General features: G+C 37.6%; 1 protein-coding gene across 2 annotated transcripts; it reads right to left on the reverse strand.

The window, feature by feature from the left end:
- Positions 1 to 847: 847 nt before the first annotated feature.
- On the reverse strand, positions 848 to 14,853 carry prorp (protein only RNase P catalytic subunit). 2 transcript variants are annotated; one of them, XM_050062573.1, is made up of 10 exons: positions 14,656 to 14,853; positions 13,627 to 13,765; positions 13,200 to 13,434; positions 12,799 to 13,103; positions 12,508 to 12,555; positions 12,214 to 12,346; positions 3,472 to 3,582; positions 1,568 to 1,716; positions 1,163 to 1,361; positions 848 to 1,046 (listed from the first exon to the last, which is right to left on the reverse strand). In XM_050062573.1, the coding sequence occupies exons 2-10, from the start codon at positions 13,758 to 13,760 to the stop codon at positions 918 to 920; spliced, it is 1,443 nt and encodes a 480-aa protein (XP_049918530.1). In that variant the 5' UTR covers positions 13,761 to 13,765; positions 14,656 to 14,853; the 3' UTR covers positions 848 to 917. The 2 variants fall into 2 exon arrangements, with proteins under 2 accessions (XP_049918530.1, XP_049918529.1); XM_050062572.1 differs by having other exon boundaries at positions 14,029 to 14,853.
- Between the last annotated feature and the right edge of the window lie 924 nt (positions 14,854 to 15,777).

A 15,777-nucleotide genomic window follows, 5' to 3' on the forward strand; every position in this document is an offset into this window, starting at 1 on the left:
CCTGCTGCTGCTTTGCGATGCTGCTTATGATTATTACTAAATCTGATAGTCAGATGTCGTTTTCCCATGGCTCAAAGTTAAAGGGGAATTTTTCAACTCCCATTTTCAAGTTTATACATGTACTGTGTGTTGCAGTACCCATACAACCATACTATATAATATGCCAATAAAAGATTTAGTATGTCCCAGTACATAGTATGTCAAATGCACGATTTTGTAGTATGCAAGCCAGCATGCTTTTCTGGCTATTCTGACCCACAATCCTCTGCAGCTTAAGATACCTCACATCAACTGTCAGAGGTCACAATGATGGATGACAGCCTATTCAGGTGACTGATGACCAGTCGATAAGTAATAATAGGATATTAATTGTTTACCTGAATAATATAATCACAAATATAACCAACAACAAAAGGGCATAAGTATTAAATAAAAGTGACAGAGAAATGTAGAGCCTTTTACTATCATGAATATGTGTTAGAAACTACAATGTATGCAGTTATTACTTATGGTAAAATAACAACATCAGAGCTGTCAGGGGTGACTCTGGTGAGATCAATGAAAGGCATCTTGTTTTATCTCCTATGGTCTGAGACAGCCCAAAAATATTGGAAAATATGAACAACTCTCTTCCATTCTGTGGGTCCACAGGCTCCCATTCATTGTCTATGGAGCAACTCCAGACTTTACACGCTATGACATCACAAGTTGGAGACTTTGAGAGAGAGTAGCTCATGTTCACAAATATTGATTGAACTTACCTAGGCCATGGAAATAACCTATTTTAATTTCTCAATTTATGTGGTGTTCCCCCTTAAATGAAAGAGTGCAGGCCACTTAGTTATTTCTTTGTAGTAAATGATTTATTTACAATTCCATAGTTACAGTCAGCGCATATGAGTTTTGAAAGTGTTCGTTCAGTGCTTTGTGGTGAGGCACAGCCATCGTTCCGGCACTTCATATGTGCTCCTATCCGCTGTGTCGTCGTAGGGAATGTGCCACGAGTCCCCTGAGGTCTGGATGATGGTGTCAAAGCTGGAAATACTCTAAACACACACACACATGTACACAGTTAATAGGTATACCTTTTTCATTTGTGCCCCAATATCAACTCTCTCCTCTCAAACCCTTCCCTCCTCCTCCTGCTCCTTCTCTTTCTCACCCGAAATCGGACTCTCTTGCCCGCTGTGAGGTGTCCATCCACTACCAGCTGGTGGCCTCTCTGCCATTTAAAGAAAAGCTGTCTGGTGGCTCCAGCTGGCAGGCAGGCCTTGTGGTCCCTCATCAGGTCCCTACTCACAAACCGACAGTGGTTTCCAGAGTGCAAAGTGGCATACAGCAAGAAGGGATCATCCTCCGAACTGGGCACAAACCAAAAAGTGTGAGGTGAACAAACAAATTATCTCAATAACAAATAGGTTTTAAATCAACCGAGGTATAGCTGAAAGACAACGTGCTGCACAGTACTTATACATTGGTTTATTCTATTAATCAGCCTCCAACATGTTGCATGCTGCTCCTTAAACATTCTCAGTGAATAGTATGTTTTTTTTTATAAGGGACTCACATATTGTCAGTGAAGAAGCAATGAGCTTTCTGTTGGATTACGTTCATGTTGTGTTTGTCCCAGGCTCTCGAGGGCCGCAGCATGTGTTTCCTGCCCAACACCAGGACAGTCAGGCCCTGACCCACCAGCTCTGACACCACCGCCAACAACTGGAACACACACGTACATACCTCAATACTTTCATTTATGTTAATATGAAAAAATATAAAAAATATAATATATTTAATGGCACAAATGTTAGTCTGGATGCCAGCTCCATGGAGATATATAACCACACCCAACGGTGCATGTGGCAGCTCCTTCATCATGACTAATACAAGTATATAACCAGTTTTTATATTGTTTGCATCTACTGATTTAGTGCTGACTGTTGGAATGGGTGTGTGTGTGTGTGTGTCTGTGTGGGATAGATCGTAAAACATGCCATTACTTGTTAGATAAGAAGTCAGATAAAAGGTAGGCATATAAAAGTGAATAAGAATAAGTATTCTAAGTTGCAACAAAAACACACAATATAGCGGTGTTACAGACACACAGTATGTATTACATGCATTTTATGTGCACACACCATAAGGCATGTTTTTTAATGTCTTTAGATATGCTGAAGGGACAAGAACAATGTTTAGTTGTTTCTGAAAGATTGTACTTATTGCAACAGCAAAAACTACTACTTCTTACTTTTGTAGCACTGAACTAAGAGTTTTGTTTAGCGTGGTTGTTATGACTCTGTGGGCCCTGAAAATAAGCCTTTATCCATAATAATTTTAGATTATATGGCATTTGTGTTTCCAGAGGGAGAAGTCGAATGACTTTGGTGATCCTCTGACCTTTCCTCTAGCGCCACCAGAAGGTTGACACTGTGTTTACAGTGAAATGTCTCAACAACTACTGGATGGATCATCATGGAAGTTAGTGCAGACATTTATGTCTCATTCAGGATTCATTTTAATAACTTTGGTCATCCTCTGACTTTTCATTTAGCGCCATCATCAGGTCAGACATTGAAATTTTTCTTATACTTTGCTTTAAGATCAAATCCCTGCAAAACTAATGAAATTCCAAACAGCCTCAGCTGCACTTATTTAGTGCAAATTACCAAATGTTAGCATGTTAACACGCTAAACTAAGATGGTGAACGTGGTAAATATTGGTACATTTTACTGTGACAACTACCTGTTAAAAATCAGTATGTTAACATTGTCATTGTGCGCATGTTAGCATACTGACACTAGCGTTTAGCTCCAGCACAGCCTCACAGTGTCGATAGCTTGGCTGTGGACGCTTCTTGTTGGTCACTGTAAATTCAGCAGGTATTTTCATATTTCATAGCTGTGTCCCTGACTTCTGATTTCATTCAAACAGGCATTTAAATAAAACATTTTGTCAGTGATCCTCATGTGAAGTTATATGACTTTTGCATTCATTTCAGCAATGTATTTCCATGAACTAGATGACTAGATAAGGAAAAATAGATTTGTCTGTTTGCACTTTGCTTTGTCTCACAGACACATAACATCCTGAAAAAAGATGTGACATATCTTAATGCAGAGATATAAATACAGATAGTTGACACATAGAGATGATAGACAGACAGATGTGGGCAGAAAAGTAGGCTAGGTGTTGTTAAAAATCAGGTATGGCCAGTTATAAAGACACCTCCTACACACGTCTGCTCACACGCACTGCAGGGTTAGTCATACTGCAACCAACAAAAAAAGCCCCTGAGTTGGACAGACATGTATGTAGGAAGAAAATCTAGACTGTTAACTGTGTGCGTGCATGTGAATGTGCAGAGAGGATGCTGAATGAGCACCGTTAGACTGATAGACCATGTAAAATATTAACTTTAAGATCTCTTTGTAATGTCACATTTTGCGTGCATGAGCATCTTTGTGTTTTCTCACGTTCTCTGACTGCCTGCTTTTGTCGCTGCTGATATTTGCTACATTCAGTCCATCTACGACCACATCAAAAGCTGGCTTCCTCTTCACAAATGCCTTGAACCGCTCCAATTCCTGAACAGACACATACATAAACAGACAGAGCGAGATAGTCAGAAAGACAGAGAGAGAGATATTTTGAGAAAAAAAGGTCAGTGGAGGAGAAGAAATTGATAAAAACAGGCTAGTGATAACTGAATATTGTCTTTTTTTATTTGCTTAACCATAGACACTCAGGGTAATTTACAGTAAAGTGCGTATATGTCAACACAATCATCTTAGAGATGCATGAAAATGCAACAAGGCTGAGAGCAGACAAATACAGTGACGAGTGAGTGATTGTGCACAAGTTTTTACTCTACTGTACTAACAAGACAAGAAGAGTCTACAGCAGAGGTGTGGACTCGAGTCACAAGAATTGGACATGGAAGTTTGATGATTTAAGACTTGACTTGATAAAATCAAAAAAGACTTTAAACTCGTCTTGGACTCAAAACACCATGACTTGTGACTTAAGTTGTACTTAAGACTTTTGACTTGAAAATACTTGATACCTTACCCCAAGCCAAAAGATCAAAAAGTAGGTTATTTAAAAAGTGGGTCACGAATCAATTAATTTCCCTTTATTTCCTGAGTCGACTAACATTAAGACAATTCATTCCTAACAAGTCGACATTTAACTCTCCAGATTCTTGAACCAAACTGGCAGCATCTGATTCACAAACAAAAACTACAAGTGGTCAACAAAAAAACGTGAGGGTCGAAAATGAAAGATCCAACACCTTCCAACAAACTTGTTTTAACAAATAAATACAAATGAAGAGTGCAGAACTTGTTTATGACTCAAAACCATAGACTGTAAAAATAAATAAATAAATAATAATGCTCAAAACTCAAGGTTTAGGATTTGAGTGCAAAGACTTGAGACTTTCTACTAATTGCTTGTGACTTGCAAAACAGTGACTTGGTTGACACAATGTGTCAACTATGTTCACAATGACAATGTTAATATTAATAATATTTGGTCATAATCCAAAGTACTGGACAAATTAAAAGGTTGAATCCCTGGTGCTGGAGGAATAGTCAGGGGATAAATAAAAAAGTTATAAAGTTATTACAATTCATCCTCTAATGTCCACGAATGTCTGCCCAAATTCTTGGTCCATTCCACCCAGTAAAGTAGAGATATTTTACTGGATAAGTAAAATATTGGACCTGCTGGTGGCCTAGGGGAAAAGGGTTAAGGTCATCCTCTTTGGCTCATGAATGTCTGTTCAAAGTTTCAATCTCATAGTTCTTGAGATTCAGTCTGGACCAATACATCTGGCTATACTAGCAGACCTTCATTTTCAGTAAAGGTGACGTCCTTAAAAGCTGAAAATTTGACTGGCTAATTAACTGGATGTCTGGCTGAATATGTACAGTCTTGAAAATGTACAGGAAAAGTCTGCAGAACTCTCCAACAACAACATCAGGGGCTTGTTCCTTATTGTGGTCGGGGAGCGTTTCTGAACCCCACCTGTGAGCTGAGTGGCCTGATGGTTGGCTGGGTTTTTCACTGACTGATCACAGGCCTACCAGTAATAAAACTACCTGGCCTTTTCTTCTCGGCACTGAGATGGCAGAGTGCCAGCTGGCAGCTGGACTGACAATAGAGTATGATGTTTTATTATCAAGTTTTATAGCTTAGATAATATAAATGCTGAGGACCTTGAACTTTTTTTCTCTGTTAGACAAAAGTTATTTTAGGTTAGACTCACTAAGATGACAACAGTAAAGTCAGCACACTCTCAGCAGTATTGTATGTACTACATTTGGTCACACTTTATAAACTTACTTGTAAAGGAGTTAATATAAAGCATGTGAGTACAAAGTCTGGTATGGAAAGACATCTACAAATATTCAATCTCTGTCTTAAACTTAAAGGGACAGTTCACCCCAAAATTAAAAATACATATTTTTCCTCTTGCATCTAGAGCTCTTTATCAGTCTAGATTGTTTTGGTGTGAGTTGCCGAGTGCTGGAGATATCTTCTGTGGAGATGTCTGCCATCTCTCCGATATAATGGAACTAGATGGCACTCAGCTTGTGGTGCTCAAAGTGCAAAAAAAAAGGAAAAACTCAACAGCAATGTCTCTTTCAGAAATCATGACCTGGTTACTAAAGATAATCCACAGACTTTATTGTTAGCAGTTTAATGTAGGAGCTATTTTCTTTCTACACCCACCAACTGCACAGAAGGAAGCGTGCATCTACTCATGGACATGTGGCCCGTACTTGTGACAGCGCAAAATGCACAGATTAATGTCATCCTCCTCAGCTGAGATAAAATGTTAGCTAGCTCAGTGGTGCTCGGTGAGCTAGCAGTTGATGCATGCTTCCTTCTGTGCTGTGATACGGTTTGCATGTTTAGTTGGGTAGAAAGAAAATAGTTCCTACATTAAACTGCTCACAACAAGGTCTGTGGATTATCATGAGTAACAGGTCATGATTTCGGGAAAGAGACGTTGCTGTTGAGTGCCAAAAAATTTGTTTCTTGGCACTTTTTGAGCTACAAGCTGAGTGCCATCTAGTTCCATCACACTGGAGAGAAATCAGACATCTCTACAGCTGATATCTCCAACACTCACCAAATCACACCAAAATAATTTAGACTGATATACAGCACTACAGGAAAGAGTACACTACAAGTCATTTTTTTAATGAACTGTCCCTTTAATTTTTCTACAACTGCAGCACCTTAAGATGCAGCTGCAACAGTCAAGTTACAGTTTTTGAATATTTTGTCATCTGTTAATTATGAGCACAAGTTTTCTGCAGTGCAGGGAATAAGGAAGACTTCATCTGTGTTACAGATTTCTACCATAACAGGAATGTAGTGTTGAAGCTTAGAATAGGCCTCCAGCACGGGAACATTGTTAGTACTTTCACTTTTAGATAGCAGCAGTATGGAAATAGGTTGCAGTGAATTCCCCTGGACTTGAAACTCGACTGTGTGCACACTATCACGCACAATCAAAATGTGACCGTAAAAATGTAAAAAAGGTTGTAATATTCCTCCTCTGATGGAACACTGCACTAGAGAAAACACCTGCCGAGCCCCGTTGACGCTCCAGTATCGATTTTAATTGCTTTGATTCATAACGCACATTCACACACGTACAGTATGGGTTAATAATTAATTCTACAAAGATGTGCATTTTCACAGTGGAGGCTGGTCTCTGTTAAGATGTGTGTTTGGGGTGTGAGGCAAAAAGACTTAAAGAAAAAGACTGATTGATGATGGGCAGATGGAAGTGTGGAGTTGAGGAGAGTGATAGAATGGTACATAAAAAAAACCTACTATAAAAAGATTACGTTTGCCAAGAAAGAGAGTTTGAGAGAAGGAGAAGGAGGAAGAGAGAGACAGAGAGAAAGTCCAGTATAATTATCCAGGGACTTTCCAGAGCTGATATGTGAAACCAGTTCATTGTGCTGCTGTGGATGATATGACTGCTTAAAACACACACACACACACACACACACACACACACACACACACACACACACACACACACACACACACACACACACACTAGCTCACAGTGCCACTCATGCACCATTATTACACAAAGCACGACAGTATTCTGTATACTTACCCCACAGCATTACCATTGACGTACAAGGATACTGCCTGTAATTATATTTGGAAATTTTAATTCAAACACTTTAACTTCCTTAACACTTGAACTTAACAAGGAACTTCCTGCTGAGTTTATCTCAGTTCTGACACTTGTCATATCAGCTCCACCTTATGCTACACATTTTTATTTGTGACACCTACTTACAGATTTTACATTTGAAAAATGTTTATAGAGCCTACTGTAGAGAGCATTACTCAACTATATTGCAGATATACATGTTCAGTAATATATTATTATCACATATATAGATGTTCTTGAATGTATAATTGCACCAATATCTTTTATCCAAATGCAATCAATAGAAGAGAGAAACTAAACCTCAAATTATTTGAGATAAATGAATGCTATTAGCAGCAGCAGTAACACCAGGTAACAATATAGAGGCTAACCTTGTATGTAAGGATTATATAGTTATAGTTATTTATTATTTTTGGTACTGAAGAACAACATTTGCATTTTTGTGAACTGAAATTGGCTAAAATAAAAAAGCAGAAGACTGTATAGTGTGCATTGTATGTTAAAATGTTAAAATAGACTTCTGTTCTTGTTTTAGTTTCTGAGGCCTGTAACCAGACTGGGTATTGATAAAAAAAATTACAATACCAGTACCCTTAGTGACACCGATACTAATAGAACGTAATTTTTTCTACTTCATATGATACTTCCATCTTGTGAATGGAAATATTGAGTTGCGCAAAATGCCACCAGACACCAAGGGCGTAGTGTACAGCCATACTTTCGAATGTTTTGGTGGCATCTCAGTACGCTGAACTGCCAACTCCATCAAATATACTGTGCTCAACTTAACCACACCACAGGCTGGACTGTATGGGTTGTAGCTGCTGCAGTAGTGGGCTAATCACACATAGCATTAAACTGAAGAACACTTGTGTTGATTGCTGCGAGTAAAATCATACATATCTTTTTTTCTAGATCTGGGTACAGAAAGGACTGAATGCAGGTATTGTTTGGCTGGAGAAGTTTTGATACCGCTTAATATTGGTTTATTTTGGTTAACACCTTAAATGTATTAAGTCATATAGGCCCAATACACAAAGCTCCTGAACTTTGGATATTCTGTTTTTTTTCCCAGAAATAGGGGTGAACAAAAACATACATTTCTTTAAATGTAATGCAAAGCATGCACTACCACTGGACACTACAACCTCAAAAATAACCATTTTTGTTGAAACAGTGGGTCATAGAGGAGTTAAACATATAAGGTTTTGCAAGGTGCTAATGTCTGCTCTGTAAGTCTGCATTAAATTGCACAGGGGTTTCTATTTTTCTGGTCATTCATTGTAATGTCAAAATGCATAATCATGCATGAAAATGCAAATCTGTCTGTATCCCTTGCTGCATCTGTTGCTGCACTGTAGTCTGAAGCACCCCGTTTACCCTTAAACTAATTGCCTTAATTTGGGGAATTAATAAAGTCCTGTGAACAGCATGTCTGTCTGCCTTCCTTGGCCTGTCTCCTCGGCGGGAGGTAGCTGTGGTCCAGATTCACATGGTGCTCCACATGCTGGAAATCCCCTCAATTTAACTAACTGTTGCACCAACAAACTCCCCCTGACTACCGAAAAACACAAAGGAAAACATGCAAACTTTTTCTCTGTTCATAAATGAAATATGACATATTATTAACTACATGTTAGTGGTTTTGCCAAGTTATTTTTTGGAACTATTTCAAGCGAAAAACCTTGTTTAAAGTTTATTGTTGCTGGCATTATAAAAAATACAGCCAGTACATTCCAATCCAATGAAAAGCTTTTGCCCTGGCTCCCTCTCCACACAGACACTACACATATGCATGCAAGATAAAGTGATGGTTGTGTTTCATTGGTTATAGAAGGGGCATGCAACCTAAAAATATTGTCCCCCATTTGTGTTTAACTTTCCGTGCATGTGTGCGCTGCCCTGTTTTCAAGTGTCAAGATCCTGCTTGCCTGTGGGCTGAAGCTGTCTATCAAACAGGTGGTGTGATCACTTGGGAAACACTTAAAACCACATGCTAACTGACTGATAATCTCAGTGAAAAACTGGCCCTTCCCTCACCACATGTTGCTTCTTTAGAGAGGTGGAACAATGGTTCCTGCCACTTCCCAAAAGGCAAAATATGCCATTTTTAATTTAATATATTATGTAAAATATTACCAACCCACTGCACAAAACAGCAGAGTGGTTCACCTGACAATTTGGGAAATATGCATATGCGTTTTTATGTAGAGATGAGAAGATGGATATCTCTCTTGCATCTGTCTTTCACTTTGTCAAATATGTAGAAACTAGCATAAAGAAGAGAAACAATGGGAAACAGCTGACCTTTAAAGCTCACTGATTATATCTAGTTTGTTTAATCCATACAATATGTGTAAATATGACATTCTGTGGTTTGTTTCATGTAAGACAGAATATAACCAGTAAGGTAATGTAGCTCAGTCGACTTAAAAGTTAGTTTTGTTTAGATAAGCTACATTATCAAATTGTATCAAACACAAATGCAGCTTAATAGTGTAGAAAGGGTACATTATTGTAGTTAAACTACTCTACTTAGCTGTAATAAAAGCAAATAAATCTTAATAATGTAGCTAAGGTACATTATTGTGCTAAATTACATTATTAAGATGTATACGATGCTCATACATCTTTAGCAAAGCAGCTAATATACATTAATAGACTGTATTAGTATCTTATATATCCTAATACAGTACCTAAGGTACATTACTAAGCTGTATTGGCATCTTATACAGCTTAATAATGCAGCTAATGTACATTATTGTAGCTAAACAACATTATTAAGATGCACAAGATGCTAATACAGCTTAATAATGTAGCTAAATTACATTATTGTAGCTAAGGTACATTATGAAGGTGTATTAGCGTCTTATATAGCTTAATAATGTAGCTAAGGTACATTATTGTAGCTAAACAACATTATTAAGCTGCACAAGATGCTAACAAATATTAATAATGTAGCTAAGGTATAATATTGAAGCTAAATTACATTATTAAGATGTATAAGATGCTAATACATCTTTAGCAAAGCAGCTAATATACATTATTAAGCTGTATTAGTAGCTTATTATATCATAATACAGTAACAGTTAGCTAAGGTACATTACTAAGCTGTATTAGCATCTTATACAGCTTAATAATGTAGCTAAGGTACATTATTGTAGCTAAACAACATTATTAAGCTGCACAAGATGCTAACAACTTTTAATAATGTAGCTAAGGTACAATATTGAAGCTAAATTATATTATTAAAATGTAACGTTATAAGATGCTAATACATCTTTAGCAAAGCAGCTAATATACATTAAGCTGTGTTAGTAGCTTATTATATCACAATAAAGTAGCTAAGGTAAATTACAAAACTGTATTAGCATCTTATACAGCTTAATAATGTAGCTAAATTACATTATTGTAGCTAAGGTACATTATGAAGGTGTATTAGCGTCTTATAGCTTAATAATGTAGCTAAGGTATAATATTGAAGCTAAATTACATTATTAAGATGTATAAGATGCTAATACATCTTTAGCAAAGCAGCTAATATACATTATTAGGCTGTATTAGTAGCTTATTATATCATAATACAGTAGCTAAGGTACATTACTAAGCTGTATTAGCATCTTATACAGCTTAATAATGTAGCTAAGGTACATTATTGTAGCTAAACAACATTATTAAGCTGCACAAGATGCTAACAACTTTTAATAATGTAGCTAAGGTACAATATTGAAGCTAAATTACATTATTAAGATGTATAAGATGCTAATACAGCTTAATAATGCAGCTAAGTTACATCATTGTAGCTAAGGTACATTATGAAGGTGTATTATCATCTTATACATCTTGATAATGTAGCTAAGGTATAATATTGTGGCTAAATTACAATATTAAGATATATAAGATGCTAATACATCTTAACATAGTAGTTAATATACATTATTAATTTGTATTAGCATTTTATACATCTTAATAATGTAGCTAAGGTACATTATTAAGATGTATTAGCATCTCATTACGATGTATTAGATGTTACTGTCATTGTTAGCTATAAAATTGTAAAAGGTAATGACTTTGTTGTGTCTCAAAGCGGAGTGGAAACAACAGCGAGTTAGCTGTAGGCCTACTCAGCAAGTATCTGGATGACTTTATCTATGCCAGACACTAGCCTTCTCCTAATTAAAAAAGAAAAGAGAGATTATAAAGGCCAGAAAAACTCAAATTTTGAGGATGGCAGAGATGACTGGGTGGTACGTTCCTCTGTGTCTGGGACTTATTACTAAATATCAAAGTCATACCAGTTCTGAGAAATGAGTCTTTGAACCAGATGGACAGACAGCAGCCTCACTGTGCCTGACGCTAACCTTCCTTTAAAACAACTCCTTAAAGTGCGTCAAAAGGAGATCTGATCAGAAGCTGTTTTACTTTGATTCATCTGGACAGTTTGCTTGAGTTAACTAAACTGCTTCAAATGACTTCAACAGCCTAGTGCTGCACGTGCACCAATGACGCCATCTACCGGACATTAGAGAGAAGGAGATAGAGAGCTAATGTAACATACTGCTGACAGATAAGCCTGGAAACAGAGATCTGATTTTTGACTTGGAAAGACAATTTTTTAAATACATTTTTGAGACAACAGCATAATGTTAACAATTACTAACATTAACAACATAATAATTACTATAAATGTAGATCATATTTGAATGTACAAACTGCAAGCAAAAAGCAATGCTATATTATTACTATGTATTAATACAAATGAATATTATCAAAAACTTTATAAATATTCTGTTAATACCAATTCATATTATCAACTGCATACAGTGAACTGAAATTAAAAATAAAACTGCATGCTCTGTCTTCATGTCCTAGTAGAGATGAATTTCATCTATTTAAATGACCCTTGACGTGAATCATTACAGATGTACTTAGAGTTCTTAGGGACCCATGAAAACCCTGCTTAGTGTTTGTGTGTGTGTATGTGTGTGTTGGTGTGTGTGTGTACCTCTGGTGTAGTCTTTTTAAAGACATCTGGTCCCTGAATAATGTCAGTCATCACTCTGTCTTTCAGCTGTTTGTACTCCTCAGCAGTCAGCTGGATGGACTCTAACTCAGACCCGCAACACCGACACACACCCCTAAACACACACACACACACACACACACACACACATAGATTCATACATAATACATACATACTGTATATACATAACACACTATTCTGCCCATGCACATGTATGGATGAAAACACATAAGCTGTTATGAAGATTCATGTTGAGGTAGAAAGTGCTATACTTACTTTGGGGTGGCGCTGGACCAACTCCCTGTCCATTTCTGCCCTGTGAGACTGGAGACAGGGAGGTAGAGACAGACAGAAAATAGAGAAATGAGAGAAAGGAGCGATGGGTTGAGGTCTATGAGATCATGTGAAGTTCAAACAGGTGAGGTAAAGTGACTTCAGGTATGAATGTTAATTTGTTTGCAACTAACCACATTGTTGTTTTAAAAGCAGCACTTTAGGGAATGGCATAATGTGCATGCAGCCTAAGTTAACTACCTGACCCTCAGCACTTGTATGACTCTCTTGTACCTCTCAAACCAGGTCTTGATACTGTTGGCGAGGCTTTGCTGAGGGTAGACCTGGTTGTTCCTCATGTAGAGCAAAATCCCCTGCAGCTTCTCCTGGTGCTCAGCCTCAGACATGTCCTCTGCATCCATCCCCTTTTCATCCTCAGTCTTCCTCACTGCCTTAAACAGAGCGTCCCAGGTCTCCTGGTGTGGGCTCAGTCCCTTTTCAATTAATTCATCGTAAAGAGCCCAGGCAGTGGTCGTGTCACCATTTAACGCTGCTGCTGTGATGATATCACCATAGTTGCGTGGTGATGGGGAAAAGACCTGTTAGCAAAACAGTAAAACCAGATGATGATAGAGTAGAGATTTCTTGCAGCTTCAATATGAGTGTTTTTAAGTAACAATGAAAACATTGTTCACCTTCTTAACCTCTTGCAGGATGCCGACAGCCTCCCTCCACCTCGCCGTCCGGCTGAAGGATTTGATAAACAGAGTGGAGGCTCCTGTCTCCAGAGAAGGGAAACGTCCCTGCATAATCTCATAGACATCAAACACCTCGGTGTTATGGCCACTGCTCACACACAGCGTCAGGTACCGTAGTAGCAGCTCATAAGACAGCGTCCCTGTTTCCAAGGCTACAAAAGTGAGGAGGGACCTGTGGCAGAACATGTTTGTATCATACAAATGCTTTATTCACTGACCTTTATTCCTCTATTTGGTTATTTACAAGGAATTTAAAATGATAGTGCTTTAGATTTAACCCAAAACGATTTACTGTGGGGACAGCTGCATCTTGTCAAATGTTTGCAAAATCACAGATACATAAACACACTCATCCTCCTCTCACTTGGCGATATCCAGCTGTGCTTCGGACTTGACTATCGCACTCATCATGTGGATGTCAAAGGTTTGCTGACTCCCCAGAGACTCCTTGAGTTTCCTCCACTCAGCAACAGAGAGTGGTCGGTCAGGAGGCTGCATCTTCACTGTGAAACATTAATGCGTTAGTGAAGGAAACTGAAGCAGTTATTCCAGACTTCATAAGACATTAGAAAAACATCATTTGTCAAGTACAGCACAAAAAATATGTAATTTTTTGTGCAGATTTGAACTGCCTTGTCCCTGCAAAATCTGTTTTCTGAAATGTTGCTGTATTTTGCACCAGAAAGGTCTGACTGTAAGAGCAAAACAAAGCTCTCCTGAGTGCAAAAAGATGCCTAGTAAAGTAAATACTTCCAGTGTGTCTTACGCGATCTTCTGGTTGGTTCCCCTACATGCTGCTCCTCTTCCTGAGAGGCCACATCCGCTTTCCTCTTCAGCAGCTCTGTCCTCCTCTTTGCCGTCCCAGCAGCAAACACAGATTTAGGGACGGAAGGCCAAAGAGTGGAGCTCTTACCTCGTCCCTTGACAGCATCATCCCACAACCCCCATTCCTTATGTCTAATGGTGCTGTTTTTTACTCCCCCCTGTCTATCAGATTGTCTACTGTTCCTTCTGTCTGTCTGTCTGCCTCCTAGGTTGGGGTTGGTGTCTCTGGTGCACAGAAAGCGTGCTAAGACAGGCAGCTGTGATGACTTGCACAGAGAAGTATTTAATGTGAAGAAAGCTGAACTTCCCTGATAAAAGACAGGCTTAAAGGGTTTCAGGCATATTCTGACCTTTAATATTAAAGTGGAGCCCATGTTAGCCTCTGGACTTGTGTGAACTTAATGTAAATTATCTATTACTACACTTCACATCCACTTCAGTTACAAACCAGCTTTAATTCTTAATTTACATGTGAAATACAAACTGTAGAAACACGTTTTCCCACGGAAACTGACCACAAAACTTACAAATGCTGTTAACGTTAGTTACATGAGACTAGCGCACTAACCTTGCTGTTTCCAAATGCCACTAGTTACTTTAATCTAACTATCACTCTTCCGTTAACTCTATAGATAATTATAACTCTTTAAATGGGACTCGCGCTTCCCTTCGATATCTAAATTAAACATCTCTAACAGCTTCTGTCTTTCTACAGAACTTCATTGACAGAAACATACAACTGCGGGCTTGCTGGAGTCGCACACCTTGACGTCATCAAAACTGGACAGCTCCGCTTGTGAGCTGCGTCAAGTTTGCACAGACAACCAGAGACAGACCGGAATAAGAAATCTACTCTTAAAATGAATCTGTAAATTTATAACTTAAGACGGATGAATTATTTTTTGAAAAATATTACTATATTTTCATTTTGTGCCTCATCTCTTTGTATTTTTGGTCTAGACAGACAGACTATGAGATTCCCTTGCAATCTATATTTTACTGGAACTGATAGCAACTGTTCTGGAGATAGATTTGTCTCAGTATTATTTGTGTTAAAAGACGCGTGTAAGCGGAAAATGCAAGACACCTTCATATACTAAAAAATATTTGTATATTTAAAAAAAAACTATTTTGCGAACATAAAATGGATCAGCAAACACACAAATTCAACAAATTGAAAAAAAAATCTATGCATAAATGTAATAACTTACAAATAAATGAAAACATTTGTTACTATTTTTCTGATATGAACAACTTTTGAACAAATATTTGTGAATCCACTTTTTATTTGTGAATCTCAAATCTACTTTAGTGGATTTACATTTTGAGTACACTTTTTTTTCATTTTCTTAGAGTTTGTTTATGTAGTTTCAAATCTGTTGTATATTTGCAAATAGTTTTTTTTTGTTTACCCATCTTTTTCTGTACTTGTGGAAATTGTTTTATATTCACAAATTAAACATTTATAAATGGATGGTCGATCTGTTCACACAATAATACTGAGACAAATCTATCTCCATAGACTGTTATTATCTAAGATATATACTTTGCTGCTTATTTGTTTTGACTTTTGATGGGTTTGTCCCCCCCCCCCCCCAAAAAAATGTATTTTAAAAAGTACGCTTTTATTTTGAAATGAAATGTTCAAACCGGAAGCCCTCTTCTTGTTTAGTCAGTAACTTGACGTTTT

The sequence above is a fragment of the Epinephelus moara genome, chromosome 14 (assembly GCF_006386435.1).
Source record: "Epinephelus moara isolate mb chromosome 14, YSFRI_EMoa_1.0, whole genome shotgun sequence".
In the NCBI taxonomy this organism is placed as follows: Eukaryota; Metazoa; Chordata; class Actinopteri; order Perciformes; family Serranidae; genus Epinephelus; species Epinephelus moara.

Excerpts from the sequence above, each read along its gene's own strand:
- prorp (XM_050062572.1), bottom strand. The coding sequence starts at position 14,461 with ATGGGCTCCACTTTAATATTAAAGGTCAGAATATGCCTGAAACCCTTT. Across the intron at positions 12,347-12,507 it reads TGGTCCAGCGCCACCCCAAA|GGGTGTGTGTCGGTGTTGCG; the intron begins GTAAGTATAGCA and ends GTGTGTGTTTAG. Across the intron at positions 1,362-1,567 it reads TGCTTCTTCACTGACAATAT|TTCGGAGGATGATCCCTTCT; the intron begins GTGAGTCCCTTA and ends GTTTGTGCCCAG.